Source organism: Tenrec ecaudatus, chromosome 2, assembly GCF_050624435.1.
Source record: "Tenrec ecaudatus isolate mTenEca1 chromosome 2, mTenEca1.hap1, whole genome shotgun sequence".
In the NCBI taxonomy this organism is placed as follows: domain Eukaryota; kingdom Metazoa; phylum Chordata; class Mammalia; order Afrosoricida; family Tenrecidae; genus Tenrec; species Tenrec ecaudatus.
Window position 1 is genome coordinate 89,436,097 of NC_134531.1, and position 14,729 is coordinate 89,450,825.

Here is a 14,729-nt window from a genome sequence, read left to right on the forward strand (position 1 = left end):
ATAGATAGGTAATAAACAGTATGTGATGATGTGGAATTCAGACTGTACAAAAAGTTGATCTCAGAATTGTTGAAAATATACCAAAGTAGCACTTGAACAAAGTACAATCAGCCAATTAATTTTTAAATTAATTGATATTTAATTTTAGGGATTTGGAAAAAATCATGTAAAACTATGTAATTTCTTGTTATCAGAAATTGATAACATTTATTATAAGCCCCTAAAATATAAGAAATAAAATATAAACTAATAAAGTAGGTGCCTTCCCCCCTCTATTTCCAGTATGATTCTCCAACTCCACATTCCATCCAAGCCTCACTTCAAATCCCTGTACCTAAGGCAACTGCTATTATGGTATTATTAAAACTTTACACAAATATGTTTCACGACATGTAGCAAACACTGTCACTTCTAACATTACATGTGCGGTATCATACTGCGCATGACATCATGTAACTTGATTGTCTCATTCACCACCATGTTGGGACATGTTGAAGGAGTTCATTCCTTTTAACTACTGAATGGCATTTCATTGCGCGTCTCCTCTATATATTTTTTTCATGTTGAAACACTCACGAACTGTCCCTGATACTAATTTTATAGCAAGAAAATCACATAGAGAATCAATGTGTTTCTTAGGGAGAGAATATCAACACAAAGCCCAAGGTAATCCAGCATAAGTATTTAATTTTATAATTTTATAGAATATGTTATAATTTATTTCTGTAGTTATTCTGATGAATGATTTAATTGGTTATTATCAGAATTTCCAAAACATAGAAAACATACTGCTAATCATTCTAGTGTGTTTCCTTCTGTTTTCTAATTATTAGATACCTCAAGTTGAAGTAAATTTTTTTGTGGAGATTTACGAAGTGACTGCCGGAGCAGCAATAAACAACAGTGCCAGACTTTCTCAGATTAAAATCGTACGGAGTGATGGGCCTCAAAGCCTGGTATACTTTTCTGTGGGCTCTCGGCTGGCAGTGGCTCATAAGAAATCCACTTCTATCAGTTTGCAGGTGGCCAGAGATTCTGGGCTAACATTAACGGTGTCTGTTAATTACAGTACGCAGGTAAGATGGATTATTATACACAAAGGGTTTATTAATGTATTAATATACACAAAGGGTTTCTCACTTAACTATAGCATGGAACAGAATAATTGATATAGTGGGATTTACATTAAGTTGATATATATTAAGTTTATCCTTTAAACAACTCAGTTCTTTGTTTATCAATGACACATCATATGCTAAGCTGATAAGGTTTTCCAGTTTTCTTTTGCTCTTATACATCTGTTACATGAAATTTCCAGAGAAGTAAAAGTGATTTATAATACAATTGTGTAAGTCCAGAGACAAAGAGTAAAGGTCTTTTTATGATGTCTGTCTAAGCTAGTAGAAAATTTACTTTTTCACAACTACAAAAGCTCAAGAAGCACATTTCTTCAAACCTGGGCATTCATTAGTTTCTGCAAAATCCATTCTATAAAACAACATCAACCGAAAGAGCTGATGGGTGTCCAGAGAGATCAGACAGAAAGCGCTACATAAATGAAGCGCTACCTAAATGAAGCGCTACATAAATGAAGTTTCCAGATTCTGAAGCAATGTCCATACATAGCTTTCTAACACCATTTTCAAAAATTTGCTTTCATATCACAGCCCTGATCTATTGAAGTACAATCTTTTTCAAAGGCTTTTCTAATACTATATTATACACTCAGTAGACTCAGTATAGTAAAAACATGGGAAACCAACATTTTGTGTGACTCTCCTTATTGAAATATTTGCTTTATTCTAGTAATCTGGAACCAAACCTGCAATATCTTCAAGGTGTGCCTGCTTAATAAACAACTCTTCATGCCTGCAATATTTACTGCAGGCTTAGACTGTCCATTTAGTTAATCTGTTAAGATTAAACTCAACTTTTTCTTCTTGTACACCCAGCACTGAATTCATAAAAAATAAAAAACGATTGATTAAAAATGCATTCACAATCTGATGACTTGCCATTCTTTTCACTCGTACCTATTCCAAGTTACCCATCTTTCTTGTATGCATGCTGCAAAAAGCCCACCTTTTAAAATCTTCTTCCCTGATTCATGCTCATTTCTTGCCAGGCAATAAATGTCCTGAACACTGAATAAAACCTGTGTCCCTCTCTTTAAACCTTACAGTATCTGCCTGCTCCACCGCTCTGACCTCCGTTCCTAGCATTCTTCTTTTCCAATCACATGGCTGGTCTCCCTCTGATATTCCAAGATGATTCCCATTTTAAGACCGTTGACATTGATGTTCCATCTGCCTACAAAGGTCCCCTTGCCTTACTGAGGTCTTTGCTCAGATATCACCTGAAGTCCTTCCGTGGCCGGCCTTATCTGAAATAGTACCCGGATGGTCCCTCTGCTTCCACTCATCCGGTTACATGACTTCTCAGAACTTAACTGCTGTTTGCTCCATCCAGTGCACTGTCTCCTCCACTAGCAGGCATTCTGCTTCCTAATCGACCTGTTTGTTGCTCAGTAATAAATACATACACATGACTTTGCTTCTTCCTTGACTGAATGCCCCCTGAGTCATTTCCAGAATCTTCTAATCACGTTCATTTGAAGAATTCAAATGTATAGATGAAGGGCTCTTCACAGAGTTCACCGGGAAACACCATTATCCTTAGCTTCATTTTTCCACAAAGCTTTTTGAAGTTCTTTAGTCTGTTAGAGCCTTGTTCTTCAGGATGGTTCCAGCTCTCAGGATAAATAATAAGAGGCCTAGTTTGTGTGTATATCTCTCTTCCCTTTTGGCCACATTTTCCCAATTTTCTTCGTGGGTCCCTTCAAAAACTCTAGGTGTGCATCTGAATGCAAATATCACATTGTTTCCTTGGTACGTATGTTTTCAAGTCTGTGCCATGTGCCACCAGTTTCCGGTCTGCTCACAACTGGAGCGGTTCTGTCGAAGGGAATAGTGACTGTCTCTGTCCTCAGTCTGTTCCCCGACCTTGAATCCCTCCTGTTTCTTTGCTGTCCTCTCTGGATGGCAGGTAGATATTTTTAAGCTCAGCACTGTATGATATCTATCTTCGTGAACCTCATCACCATGTCAAACACATCCCGAGCTCATTTTAGAATATTAGCCAAAGTGAAGTCTAGTGTTTTCGTCACAGCGTTGGGATTGTTCCATCATTTTGTTCTAAGAGATGTAACATGTGTTCACACAATAACAATCTGCTTACAACAAGGTCCTGGACGTTCCGGTTTCACTTAAACGTGTTGCTCACTTTCTAGGAGCTGAGGCGTGCTGAAACTGTTGGCCGCTGTCTCATCTCTGCAGCCATTTCTGGGAAGGATTTTGTGAGAAAGGAGGGCACATTGGTATTCGGACCTGGCCAGAGACACGCTGCCGTGGACGTCATCCTGACTCCAGACACGGCATCTTTAAATCCCTATCCTAAGCGCTTCCAGATTGTGCTTTTCGACCCAAAAGGTGGGGCCAGAATTGATGACGTGTACGGGACCGCCAACCTCACGCTCGTCTCGGACTCGGCTTCTCAGGCCATCTGGGGCCTCGCGGAGCAGCTGCACCAGCCCCTAGATAGCGCCACTCTCAACAGGGTGCTCCACAGCATCAACACGAAGGCGGCCGCGGAGAGCACGGAGGAGCAGCTCAGCGCCATCATGCATTTAATAGACAAGGTAAGAAGGCTCTGCGAATGTACGTGGTCAGTGCTGGCTGTTATGAATCCTGGTCGTGAGTTCAGAAACTTAACTTTATCGTAGTTTCATTAAATTTACATAACCCGGGGTAGACTCCTGTTTCTTGAATGTGACTGCTGTCTCTTTGGGAAACTCAGGCCTCAATGGGAGAATGGTAAGCAAGCTGTGAGACTTGCCTCTGCCTGGCAATTCACTTTATTGCGCCCCACCCATCCTGTTTCTCCCACGTTGAAGGGTGGCGGAACCCTGTGTGGAGCAAGTCGGCTGGCACCATTTTTCCAACTGCATGTGCTCATTTCCCGTCTGTGTGTCACATTGTCATCCTGCTGACAGTATTTCAATTCTGTTGACATGCTGAATAGCCTCTTGTTCAGTGCCCTCAAGTCAGTGCTGACTCATGGCAAACCTGTGTGCCGCAGAATGAAGCCCTGCCTGGGCCTGCGCCGTCCTCACGGTTACTCTTGGTTGGAGTCCTTCGATGGGGTCACTGTCAGTCTACCCGGTCAAGGTCCTTCCTCTTTTTCATTGCTCTGCTACTTGACCAAGCGTGATGTCCTTCCCCAGGGACTTACTAGACGATCACACCTATCTCACTGCCATTTGGTAAATTCGGACCGAGAGTGGCCCTAGAAAACAGAGTAGAACTGCCCCTTTGAGTTTCCAAGGCTGCAAGTCTTTACGGGAGCAGAAAGCCTCACCTTTGCCCCATGGGTGGCTGGTAGGTTCGAACTGCTGCCCTCGTAGTTAGGAGCGCAACACTAGCCCGCTGTGCCACTACAGCTCTAATGAGCCATGTAGTGTACTGTGTGGTGTACACAGAACTTTTATATGCACTAGTATTGTTGTTTTTAGTTACCTTTGAGTCGGCTCTGGGTCAGAGGAACCCTGCGTACACAGAATGAGGCATTGCCTGGTGCTGGGCCAACCTCAGAGTTGCCCTTCTGTGTGCATCAGGAACGAAAAAATGATAGTGTGCCTTGCATTGTCGTCATTCTTGTCTAGTGTGGTGGTCTGGAACCATGCCCACAATATCTCTGCATGTGCGAGTACGTTTTTCTCTCAGTGTAGCATTGAAAAGAGGCCTTAAGTTGAAAAGAGGCCTTAAGTGTACGAAATTATAGCTTTCTTCTGAATCTTTAGGTACTGGCCGATTAATTTTGGAGACTTCCCTTCAATTTTTGGATGCCATAGAAAGAGACAATGTCCTGGATTACCCCCACAGTTCTTCCGGTTGTACTGCCAGGAAAAAGAAGCTGTCGCCACCCCCCACCCCCCCCCGTCTGTTCATTGCTCCTTTAGGGCAGGGAAAGCTTTCCCAAAAGTGAGGACACAGGAATGCCTAGATCAGTGGTTCTCCACCTTTCTAAGGCCATCGCCCTTTAATGCAGTTCCCCATGTTGTGGTAAGCCCCCCCAACCATAAAATTATTTTTGTTGCTACTTCAGAACTGCAATTTTGCTACTGTATGAATCGGGCGACCCCTGTGAAAGGGTCGTTTGACCCCCACAGGGGTTACGACCCACAGATAGAGAACCACTGGTCTAGATGATCTAGATAGAGAACCACTGGTCTTCAAGCTGGTATGAACCTAGGGAACTAGTTCTTATGGTGAACATCTTTATTAATTTCCACCCCTGTGAATGAGGAATTATAAATGAAAATCTATCATGTAAAAAGAAACTAATGTGGTGGTGCAGGGGGGGTGGGTCAGGTTGTGAAAACTTTTTGCATACAGTCAGGTTCCTGGAGGGGGTAGGTGCACGGCCTTGGGGAACATAAGGGGGGGGATCAATTGACATAGCATGGTCCATTGGCACACTCTTCTATATTCTGCTTTGGTGGGTAGTGACTAGGGTCTCGGTGACAATATTACAGGGCAAATATTGTTCTCTCCCTGTCCAGAAGAAAGACAAGTGGGGAAGGTTGAAGATGCATGGTCACAATTGGTCCAATGACCAATGGATTTCATGGACACCAGTCTCCACACATTAGGATCAGGAAACCTGGTTGGGGCCTGAGGGAGCTCGCATTCGAGGGTCCTGGATGGAGTTGGGGAAGAATGTGTGGGCAAACCTCAAAGCCATGAAGGGACCAATCTTGCCAGTCAGATGGAGACGGCGGCTCCTGGCTACCCTTCTAGTCTGGAAATGAACTATGAGGAAGGCTCCATTCTCAGCGAAGCAATGAGGGAGTGGCACCCATTTTGACACAGTGAAGCGTTTGAGTTTGAGGGGGCAGCATTTACTCAGGGACAAAGTGCGGAATGGTTAGGGAAGAAGGCACTGGGAGGAAGCGGGCTGAGCAACGTGCCATTGCCTTGATGCAGCAAGGTGAAGTGATGTGAAATTACTTGCTATGGGTCTTCCAGCCAGGGTTTTTGAAACTCGCCCAAATGAGTGGGTGAGAGCATGTAGCTACGGTAAGAGGACTTCCCAGAGGGCATTGGCCAGTTTTGCCATGCCAGTGGGTATAAACCAGAGAAAGCAAATTCCACAGCAACCAAGAGCCAAGAATGGCACACAGGGCAGCAGAAAGGGCTTTGGACGTCTCAGCCCACAGTAGGAGTCCAGGTGCGTGCCTTCAGGCCGGCGGCCATCCTGCCGACTGGAGTACTCTCTGGTCATTTATCACCACTGAAAGGGCTTCATAACACTTGCTGGCCCAAGGCAGAGACCAAGGGATCATGTGGCTGAGAGGCTGAGGATCAGAGTCGATACTCACTCTACAGAAGAAGGTAAAACTGCCCTGTGGATTTTCTGAGCCTGGAACTGTTATGGGAGTAGAAAGCCCTGTCTTTGTGCCAAGGAGCCTCTGATGGTTTTGAACAGCTGACTTTGCAGATCACAGCTCACCTCATGACCACGAAGCCACCAGGGCTCTGGGCCACCTTTACTCAGAGCTGGCAGAGCAAGGTATTTCTTATCAGCATATTTACATGTAAGTATAGAAAGGCGAGTGCATACACGTGCACTTTATAACTTGCAAAGGCTCTGTGTCTTTAGCATGTTGCTTGCTGTGTGCCACTGGGCGCCTTCAGACTCACAGCAGCCCTAGAGGACAGAGTGGAATCACCCGCTGTCTGGGTGATCTCCGCTGACCTCTCCACAGGAGCAGGGAGAGCCGGGCCTTCTTTTCCGGGGCATCCAGTGAGTTTAAAGTGCCGGTTAGCAGCTGAGCATTTCAACCTCTGCGCCAGTGACCGTTAACACTGAAAAATGCTCCAAGTTACCTCTCTTACTTTTCTTCCTACACTATCTTCTAAAACGCACAGCCGCGAGGGAAGAAAAGAAAATTACAGTGTACACAGCCCAAAAGAGGTGGCCTTGCCAAATCGCTTGCAAAGAGCAGAGGCTACTATTTTCTATGTAGAAAAAAGTTCTAGAGATGAGAAGCTACCCCAGGGAATGCTATTACTTACATTTTATAACGATAAAATGGCATTGGACAATGGTTAGCCACGAAAAGATAACGGCATTGTATAGTAACTTCACTCTGGGATAGGAAAAATGGACCTAGTTTCTTATGACATAAAGAAGTGTCAAGAGAATTCTGTTATTTTCTTTTGCTTATAAAGAGAGAATAATGAAGCTGAGTATGAAATACGTTCCTATGGGTAAAAATATTTAGTGAGTAATTATTAGGACTATATACATATTTTTTCTTATATATTAAAATACTTTTTGAACCAAATAATCTAAAGATTGTTAGAGGAACAAGATATGTTTAAAATGCTATAAATGTATTTTAAATATCAAGTAGAAAACATTGTTTACATTCTTTAAAAGAAAATGTATTATTACATTCTAACCATTGCTTCCTTTGCTCTGATTATTTTCACACAGTTATTTTCAATTAATTTAAAAATTGTTTTGACATATTGCCTTCTCAAACACCATTTAAAGATGCGTATCAGTGTTGAAACTTAGGTGACTGACTTTTATTAGACGTGTTTTATACATAGATAATAATGAGAATAAGAGAATGAGATAGGCCCTATGTAGTCACCCATAGATAATGATGCTAAATTAAAAAAGAAAAATACAGAATGCTCCATTAAGTTTTAGCTTCAGATAAGCAACAAATAACTTAATATAAAACACCGAAATATTCACATAAAGATAGTTCGATTTACAGATACTCTTTAGGACGCACAAGTACACTGAGGCTCTCCTGGCATCCCGTTTCCCAGCTAGTGCTCCTGAACAAGCGAGCCCCCGCTTCTTTCTGCCCTGGTTCCCTTACCTAGAAACCAAACAAAGGGATTAATAGAACCTTGCTCACAGAACTGCTGTGCCATTTGGAGAAGTTAGTGGGAACTGGTGAGAAAGGTAGGTGCTCATACAAGCGAGCAACCTCTCGCACGGAGTTAATGCCAACTCAGAACAGCCCTGGAGCACAGAGCAGAACCGCACTGTTGAGATGAAAGGCTGTCCATCTTTGTGGCCGATGATGGCTGTATTTCCCCTGGGCGTAGCCCATGGGCTCCAATTGGCTACCTTTTGGTGAAAGTGCTCAAACAGTTGGGCCAAGAGGTGTCCTCTGGATAAAGCAACCCCACTGCCATGAGATCGTTCGGATTTCTCACGGGGCCCCTAGGGGACTGATCCGGACTGCCCCTTGGGGGGTCTGAGGCTGTAAACCTGGAGGGAGCAGAGCGCCTTTGCCTTCTGCGGTGGGCCGGAACTGCTCCCCTGAGGTAAGCAAGCCAACAAGTAGCCTGCCGTGCATCCCCAGGGCTGCTTTTTTCCTACAAACCACGCTTTTAAAAAAATTTTATTTTCTTGGTGAGTACTTTACTAATCATAGCACGGAGCCCTGGTGGCGTAGGGGTTACGTGTTGGGCGGCGATCTGAGTGGTCAGCAGTGGGAGCCCCCAGCAGCTGCTCAGAAGGACTGGGCTTTCTACTCAGGTAAACAGCCGCAGTCTCAGAAACGCCCCACAGGGGTCGCTGTGAGTCTGCACTGACTGGATGGTGGTGAGTTACTCATAGACACTTGCTATTGGCCTTGAGGTGAATGAAAGGGTGGTTGGCATTAGAATCCTTCATGTTCTACATGTTGCATTGCAGGCTTCTGGCATTTGACTTTCAGTAAAGTCTGGTTAATGTCAAACGGGACTTTTGTTTCTTTGTTAGTAATATTTTTTCCTGTCTTTTCTGGTAGAATTTTTTTAAAAGTACTTCATTGGGGGCTCTTACAGCTCTTATCACAATCCGTATATTTGGTAGAATTTTTAAAAAGTCCTTGAATTAATATTAAAAACTACCAAGGCATAATTGGTAGTATTCCCTTCTTTAGTTGTATTTGATATGACATAAGCTGCACGCTTAAATAAACAAACAAACTATTGTAGTCTGGTTGAGCATTTGTAGTGCAAATTTGTTGACAACTCAGCAATTTGCGTTTTGTGTCAGGGCATTGACCGTGAGCGTCCGTGTAGCACCACTGGCCCCCTCGCTGCACTTCCGAGCTCATCCAGGACGTGTGTGTGTCTGCTTTTCTTCAATGTGCCGTCTCAGATGCCTATCCGATGTACCTTCTGCACATTTTTGTCTGTTCTGTTTTCTCTGAATTCTGGGAGAATTTCTTGAGCTTATTTCCATTTCACATATTCCGTTGGCTTGCTTTTGTGTCCAGTGGGTCATTTACTCCCCAACTGTAATTTATATTGTGTTCCATTTTTATTCTGTACATTTTGTCCTATTTTTTTCTATAATGTATTTTCTGTCCCTCCTTATTATCTTTGAGCTAACAACCCTTAGAAAATCACATCTTGAGTCCTATTGTGAGCCTGGAACTTTACTGGATTAAAGAGTTAAATTCATTATGTGCAACCCAAGATAGATGAACCTTTAGAGACAGCAAGTAGAATAAGGGTTTGGGGGAGGGGTGGACAGTGGTGGAGGGAGAGGTGAAGGGGAGATATGTCAAGGAGTCCATGTAGAAGAAAATTGTTTGGAAACTGTGGTAGCAGCTGTACAATTCTGCTAGATGTGATTAAATGTATGTAATTAAAAAAAGGAAGTGGGCCCATGAGCATCAGTCTCCATGACCCTAAGATCAGAAGTAGACAGTGCCCAGCTACCACGACCATCATTATTTGCTTTGAAAGAAGGGATCACATAGAAGCTGCAGGGTATATTGGGAGGAACATATGAAACAAAATTCAAAATCGTGAGAGAGACCAGGATTACTCAGTGGCTAGAGATTTGTCCGGCAAGGAGCCCTGGTGGTGTCCTCGGTTAGTAAATTGGTCAGCAGTTCACAACCATATGCTGCTCATGGAAGGAAGAGGGGGCTCTCTGCTTCCATAAAGAGTACGTCTCAGAAACCGACAAGTTTTACTCTGTTCCGTAGGGTTGCTATCAGTCAGATGAACTGGAACTGAATTCACCACCCCCACCACCCCTACTCAATTTTCTGCCCAACAGTAGGCAGGTCTGTTAAGGAGAAGAGTATGCTAATGAGATCCATACAGTAATACTAGTACTAATTAGAATTATCAACCATTCAAATGGGCAGCATTTACACGAGGCCCCAGTTCAGCCAGTCAGGGCTGGAGGAAGCATGGAAGCAGGTAACACTGGGAGGAAGTGGGCTAAGTGATGGTACATGGAGGGTGCTGCATTAACAGAGATGAAACAAAACGCCAGTTGTGGAATGTGAGCTGTTGGCTCTGTACACTTGCACCCAGCTCAAACGAAAAGGTTTTAAAAAGTGTGGGATATGGCCCACTTCATCAGTTACTTCACCGAGTAGGAAAAGCAGACAAATCCTTTCCAAGTTGTCATTAATCCATCAATAAAGGTGTGTGCAGTTATAAAGAAAATGACCAGGTATGCTGCCTGGTGGGCCACGGTGTGGAGATCCCGTAACGAGTGATGACAACTTTCGTCGTTTGAGGAATTATTTAGGGTCTCTGCAGGCCTGAAGAATTTAGTTCCTGTCCTTGGGTGCTAACTCACAGTGACACCATGTCCATCCGGGTGTGTGTGCCCCTGCATCCTCACAACCATCCCATTGTTGCAACCAATGTGTCCATTGCATCTTTTTCACGTCCCTTCTACTGCACAGTCATGATCTGCTTTTCCAGGGATGGGTCTCTTCTGATAACATGTCTAAGGGATGTGAAGCCATTTCACCAACCTTGCTTCTAAGGTACCTCTTCCAAGATAGATTTGTTTAGTAGAATATCTGCTCAGAGGTTGCCCACTCATGCTTCGATAAACAATCAAGATTCCATCCCCATCATTCTGCCAAGGAAAACATTGGGAAAGTGGTTTGTCTCCCTACACCCGCTAGGCCGCACACAGCACAGAGAACAGACCATTTAAAGTAGGAATGACAGCCACTGGTACGGCGAGAGCTCTTGGCTCCTCAGTGAGAAGAAGATTTTCTCACTTCATACTTTCAAAATATATTTATAGAGCATGTCTTATACTGACTGACAAATCAAGAGTAAAGAATACTCTTGAGTCTACCATTCACAAATATTCTGAAGGAATTAGATTTTTATAATGTTGCTCAAAAAGAATACAAATCCTTGTAGTGAATAATATAAAAATGAGATTGACTTTTCTGATGATGTTCATTTTCATGGCCAAAATTAAGTGATTCCTGGAGCCATCGTAGGCTATGTGAAATGATCAAAATCTGCAGATTTAAAAGGGAAAGGCATCCTCACAAAGTATGATTCATGCCTTTTAAATGCAAAATTAAAATAAAATTTTATATGATGTATTTTCACTTTTAATCTTTCTTTTCCAGATAGCTGTTGAAGGAAAACATCAAGCATTCAGTACTGAAAGCCGAAATCTCTTCTATGAAATTCTTTGTGCTCTCATTAACCCAAAGCGCAAGGATACGAGGGGATTCAGCCAGTTTACTGAAGTAACTGAAAAGTTTGCCTTTTCTCTCCTAACTGATGTTGCCTGTGGCTCTCCCGCTGAAAAGTAAGTCTCTTTTTATATATCATTGGTTTCTTGGATCTATGTTTCTTCACATTTTCAAAGCAATATGTAAGGAAAATTGATGTTCAGATATTATAAACCACCTCCCTTCCGCTATCAAAAAATGTTAGGGTTCAGTAACTCCTTTGGGGGCGGATCCTGGATCCCCAGGCTTCTAGAAAGAAGCGGTGGCATATCAGCAACACAGAGACGGAAGGAAAGGGTAGTAGGAGGCTTCTTAGCTGGTTTATTAAGAGTGAAGTCAGGGCCCAGCAGGTCTACATGGCTGAACGGGTGAGAGAGAGTAAGGAAACTCTTCTTGGAGTTGGCCTTGAGTTAGGGCGGTTATCCCTGATGGGCGGGGACCCAAGAGGTGGCCCCTGGTGGGCTAGGACACATAACTTAGGCCAGTCAGGTGCTTTCCCTGTCTTTATTAAAGACAAATAACACACTTACTGTCACAGAATCAATACTGACTCACAGCGACCCTGTGGGACAGGGTAGAACTACCCCATGTGATCTTCTTAGACTGTATCTGTTTCCTGTAGCAAGAGATCCCCATCGTTCTCCCTCAGAGCTGCTGGTGGTTTTGAACTGCTGAACTGGAGGATTGCAGCCCAGTGTAACCACTACTTTCCCGGGCTACAGATATAATACAGAATTATGTAATTCATGCATCATACCACTTGGACAAATGGTGTTAATTATTCGAAGAAACCTACATCGTGAAAAAAATGTATTTATAGGTTCAACAACATATGCTTATTTTGCAGTAAAATATTCTTTCTTGCTAACTCTCTCTTTTTAAAAATCATTTCGTTGGGGGACCGTACCACTCTTATCACAGTCCATACATACCTCCATGTGTCCAACACATTTGTACATATGTTGCCATCATCATTCTCAAAACATTTCCTTTCTTCTTTGTATCAGTTCATTTCTCCCCTTCCCCGTTAACTCTTTTTAATGTAATTATTAGAAGATACATTTCGATAACAAGAAAAGCAGAGGTGATGTGCTTTCATTCTGGGTGTTTTCTATGCTGTTAACTGCTTCCCTGGACTGTCTTTCATTTCCTTCAATTGGAGGAAGTTTTCGGAACCTTGTTGGTTTCAAGGTGACTTTTTATTCCCAGCTGGAATTTCATAGCAGAAAGCTAGAAGAGGAAAAAGGAAAAATATATGATTAATATTTATTATTGACTATAGCCTTCATTTTAATCAATTCATCAAAATAACAAACAAAAAAAAACCAAATAACCCCAAACCACACCAAACAATGCCCCAAACTCATTGCATGACATCAGAGCAACCTTACTGGAGCGGGTGGTACCGCCTCTTTGTGTCCCTAGGAATTTGCATTTAGTGGGAGTGGGCGGCCTCTCCCTTCTCCAGAGGAGTGGATGCTGAGTTCAGACCCCTGGTTTTGTGGTTAGCAGGGCAGCCCAACTGTCTGATTATCCATTAAGATTTTCCAGATGCCATCATGTTAGAAACGATATTCGTAAAACAAAACAGAGTCTTTGTAGGACAGTGACTCTACGGTGTTTCGTTTGGTTTAACATAAAAATGGTTGACAATAGAACATAAATTGAAAGCTCTCCCTCCCCCTCCAATTCTTCCAGAGTAATTTACAGGTTACTTAAAAAGCAGTAGCTATTATTGTGTAGGAAATGTCTGCTTAAGAGTTTTATACAAATCTCTAATAAGTCAATTATTTAATCTTTTAATGAATGCTCCCATCAGCATGTATTAAAGTCACATTAAAATTCAGAGGCATTTTAAAGAAACATTTTTAAAATCTGATATAACAATTTGAATAATCATTTTATTTAGGATGCCCCTCATGAACTCTTGACCAGGCTCATTGCAATTAGTTAGATTTGTAATATTTGCAACATTAATCCTTAGTCATAAGAAACTTGGGACATAATATACTTGAACTATGCCGCTACCTTAGTTTTGACATTTTAGGAAATTGAACCATATAAAATCGCCCTTTTTAGGTAAAAAAAAGTATAATATTGCTAATTTCATATGGTTCAATCTAATCCTTGCTAAAAGTTGTACATTATTTTATCTTTACAAAGACCTTTTCAGATAACTGTTCAGGTTTAGGGGTGGGGCTTTTATTAATCATATGTACTGATGTGGGAAGACCCATCGACAACTTGCCCTGGGCCACTGAGCTGGTCCACAGCAATGGGATGACTCTGTCCCCATTCTTCTTGACTTCACAACCTCCCTGTTTACTGTGCAACCCTCTTGCACTGCTTACACCTTCCAAGAGCACAGCCTCATGACTTCAAGGTCTTTTACAGTGTCCCCCAGGTCAGCACAGATGACGTTCTCGAGGAGGTTGCATAGCCAGCGTCTCCTGGCGCTACACTCTTAGTCCTGTTGAGTGAGCCCCAGAGGTGGAGCTCTTCTCAAGGAAGAGCTTTACTCAGTACAGTAGCAGAACAGCTCTGCATGCTTTTCTAAAGGGCCTTTCTTCGGGTTTCACCATTGCTCCTAAATATCTCTACAACACAAAGGGTATCAGTTCAGCTCCCAGTAACTTTTATGAGTCTTGAAGCTGTCTCTAGAAACCTCTAGAATGGGTCAATTATTTACTGAAAGTATTTTTGCTCTGTGCATGCATGGATGGATGGGTAGATAGGCAAGAAACACTACGGTTTTCCCCTTGAGCTAGCTTAAAATGTGTTCATCAATGCAGTACTTAGGGTGAACCCCATTATTTCCATTTTTCTATAGATTTCTCAGCAGCTTTGTTTTTTATTATATCATTTTATTGGGAGTTCGTTCAACTCTTATCACAATCCATACATACACCCATTGTGTCAAGCACATTTGTACACCTCTTGCCATCATCATTCTCAACACATTTTCTTTCTACTTGAGCACTTGGTATCAGCTCCTCATTTTCCCTTCCCTCTCCCACTAGCATAAACTTAAAAAAATTATTTTATGGGGGCTCATACAACTCTTATCACAATCCATACATACTTCCATTGTCTCAAACACATTCGGTACATATGTTGCCATCATCATTTTCAAAAC

The 14,729-nt window shown here is 42.5% G+C and overlaps 1 protein-coding gene across 1 annotated transcript in view; it reads left to right on the plus strand.

The window, feature by feature from the left end:
* ADGRV1 (adhesion G protein-coupled receptor V1) overlaps positions 1 to 14,729 on the plus strand; it is a 724,059-nt gene that overhangs the window by 337,555 nt on the left and 371,775 nt on the right. Inside the window, exons 79-81 of the mRNA XM_075542665.1 lie at positions 834 to 1,076; positions 3,290 to 3,697; positions 11,486 to 11,670. Of these exons, the coding sequence (XP_075398780.1) occupies positions 834 to 1,076; positions 3,290 to 3,697; positions 11,486 to 11,670 (836 nt within the window). The remainder of the gene's footprint in view (positions 1 to 833; positions 1,077 to 3,289; positions 3,698 to 11,485; positions 11,671 to 14,729) is intronic.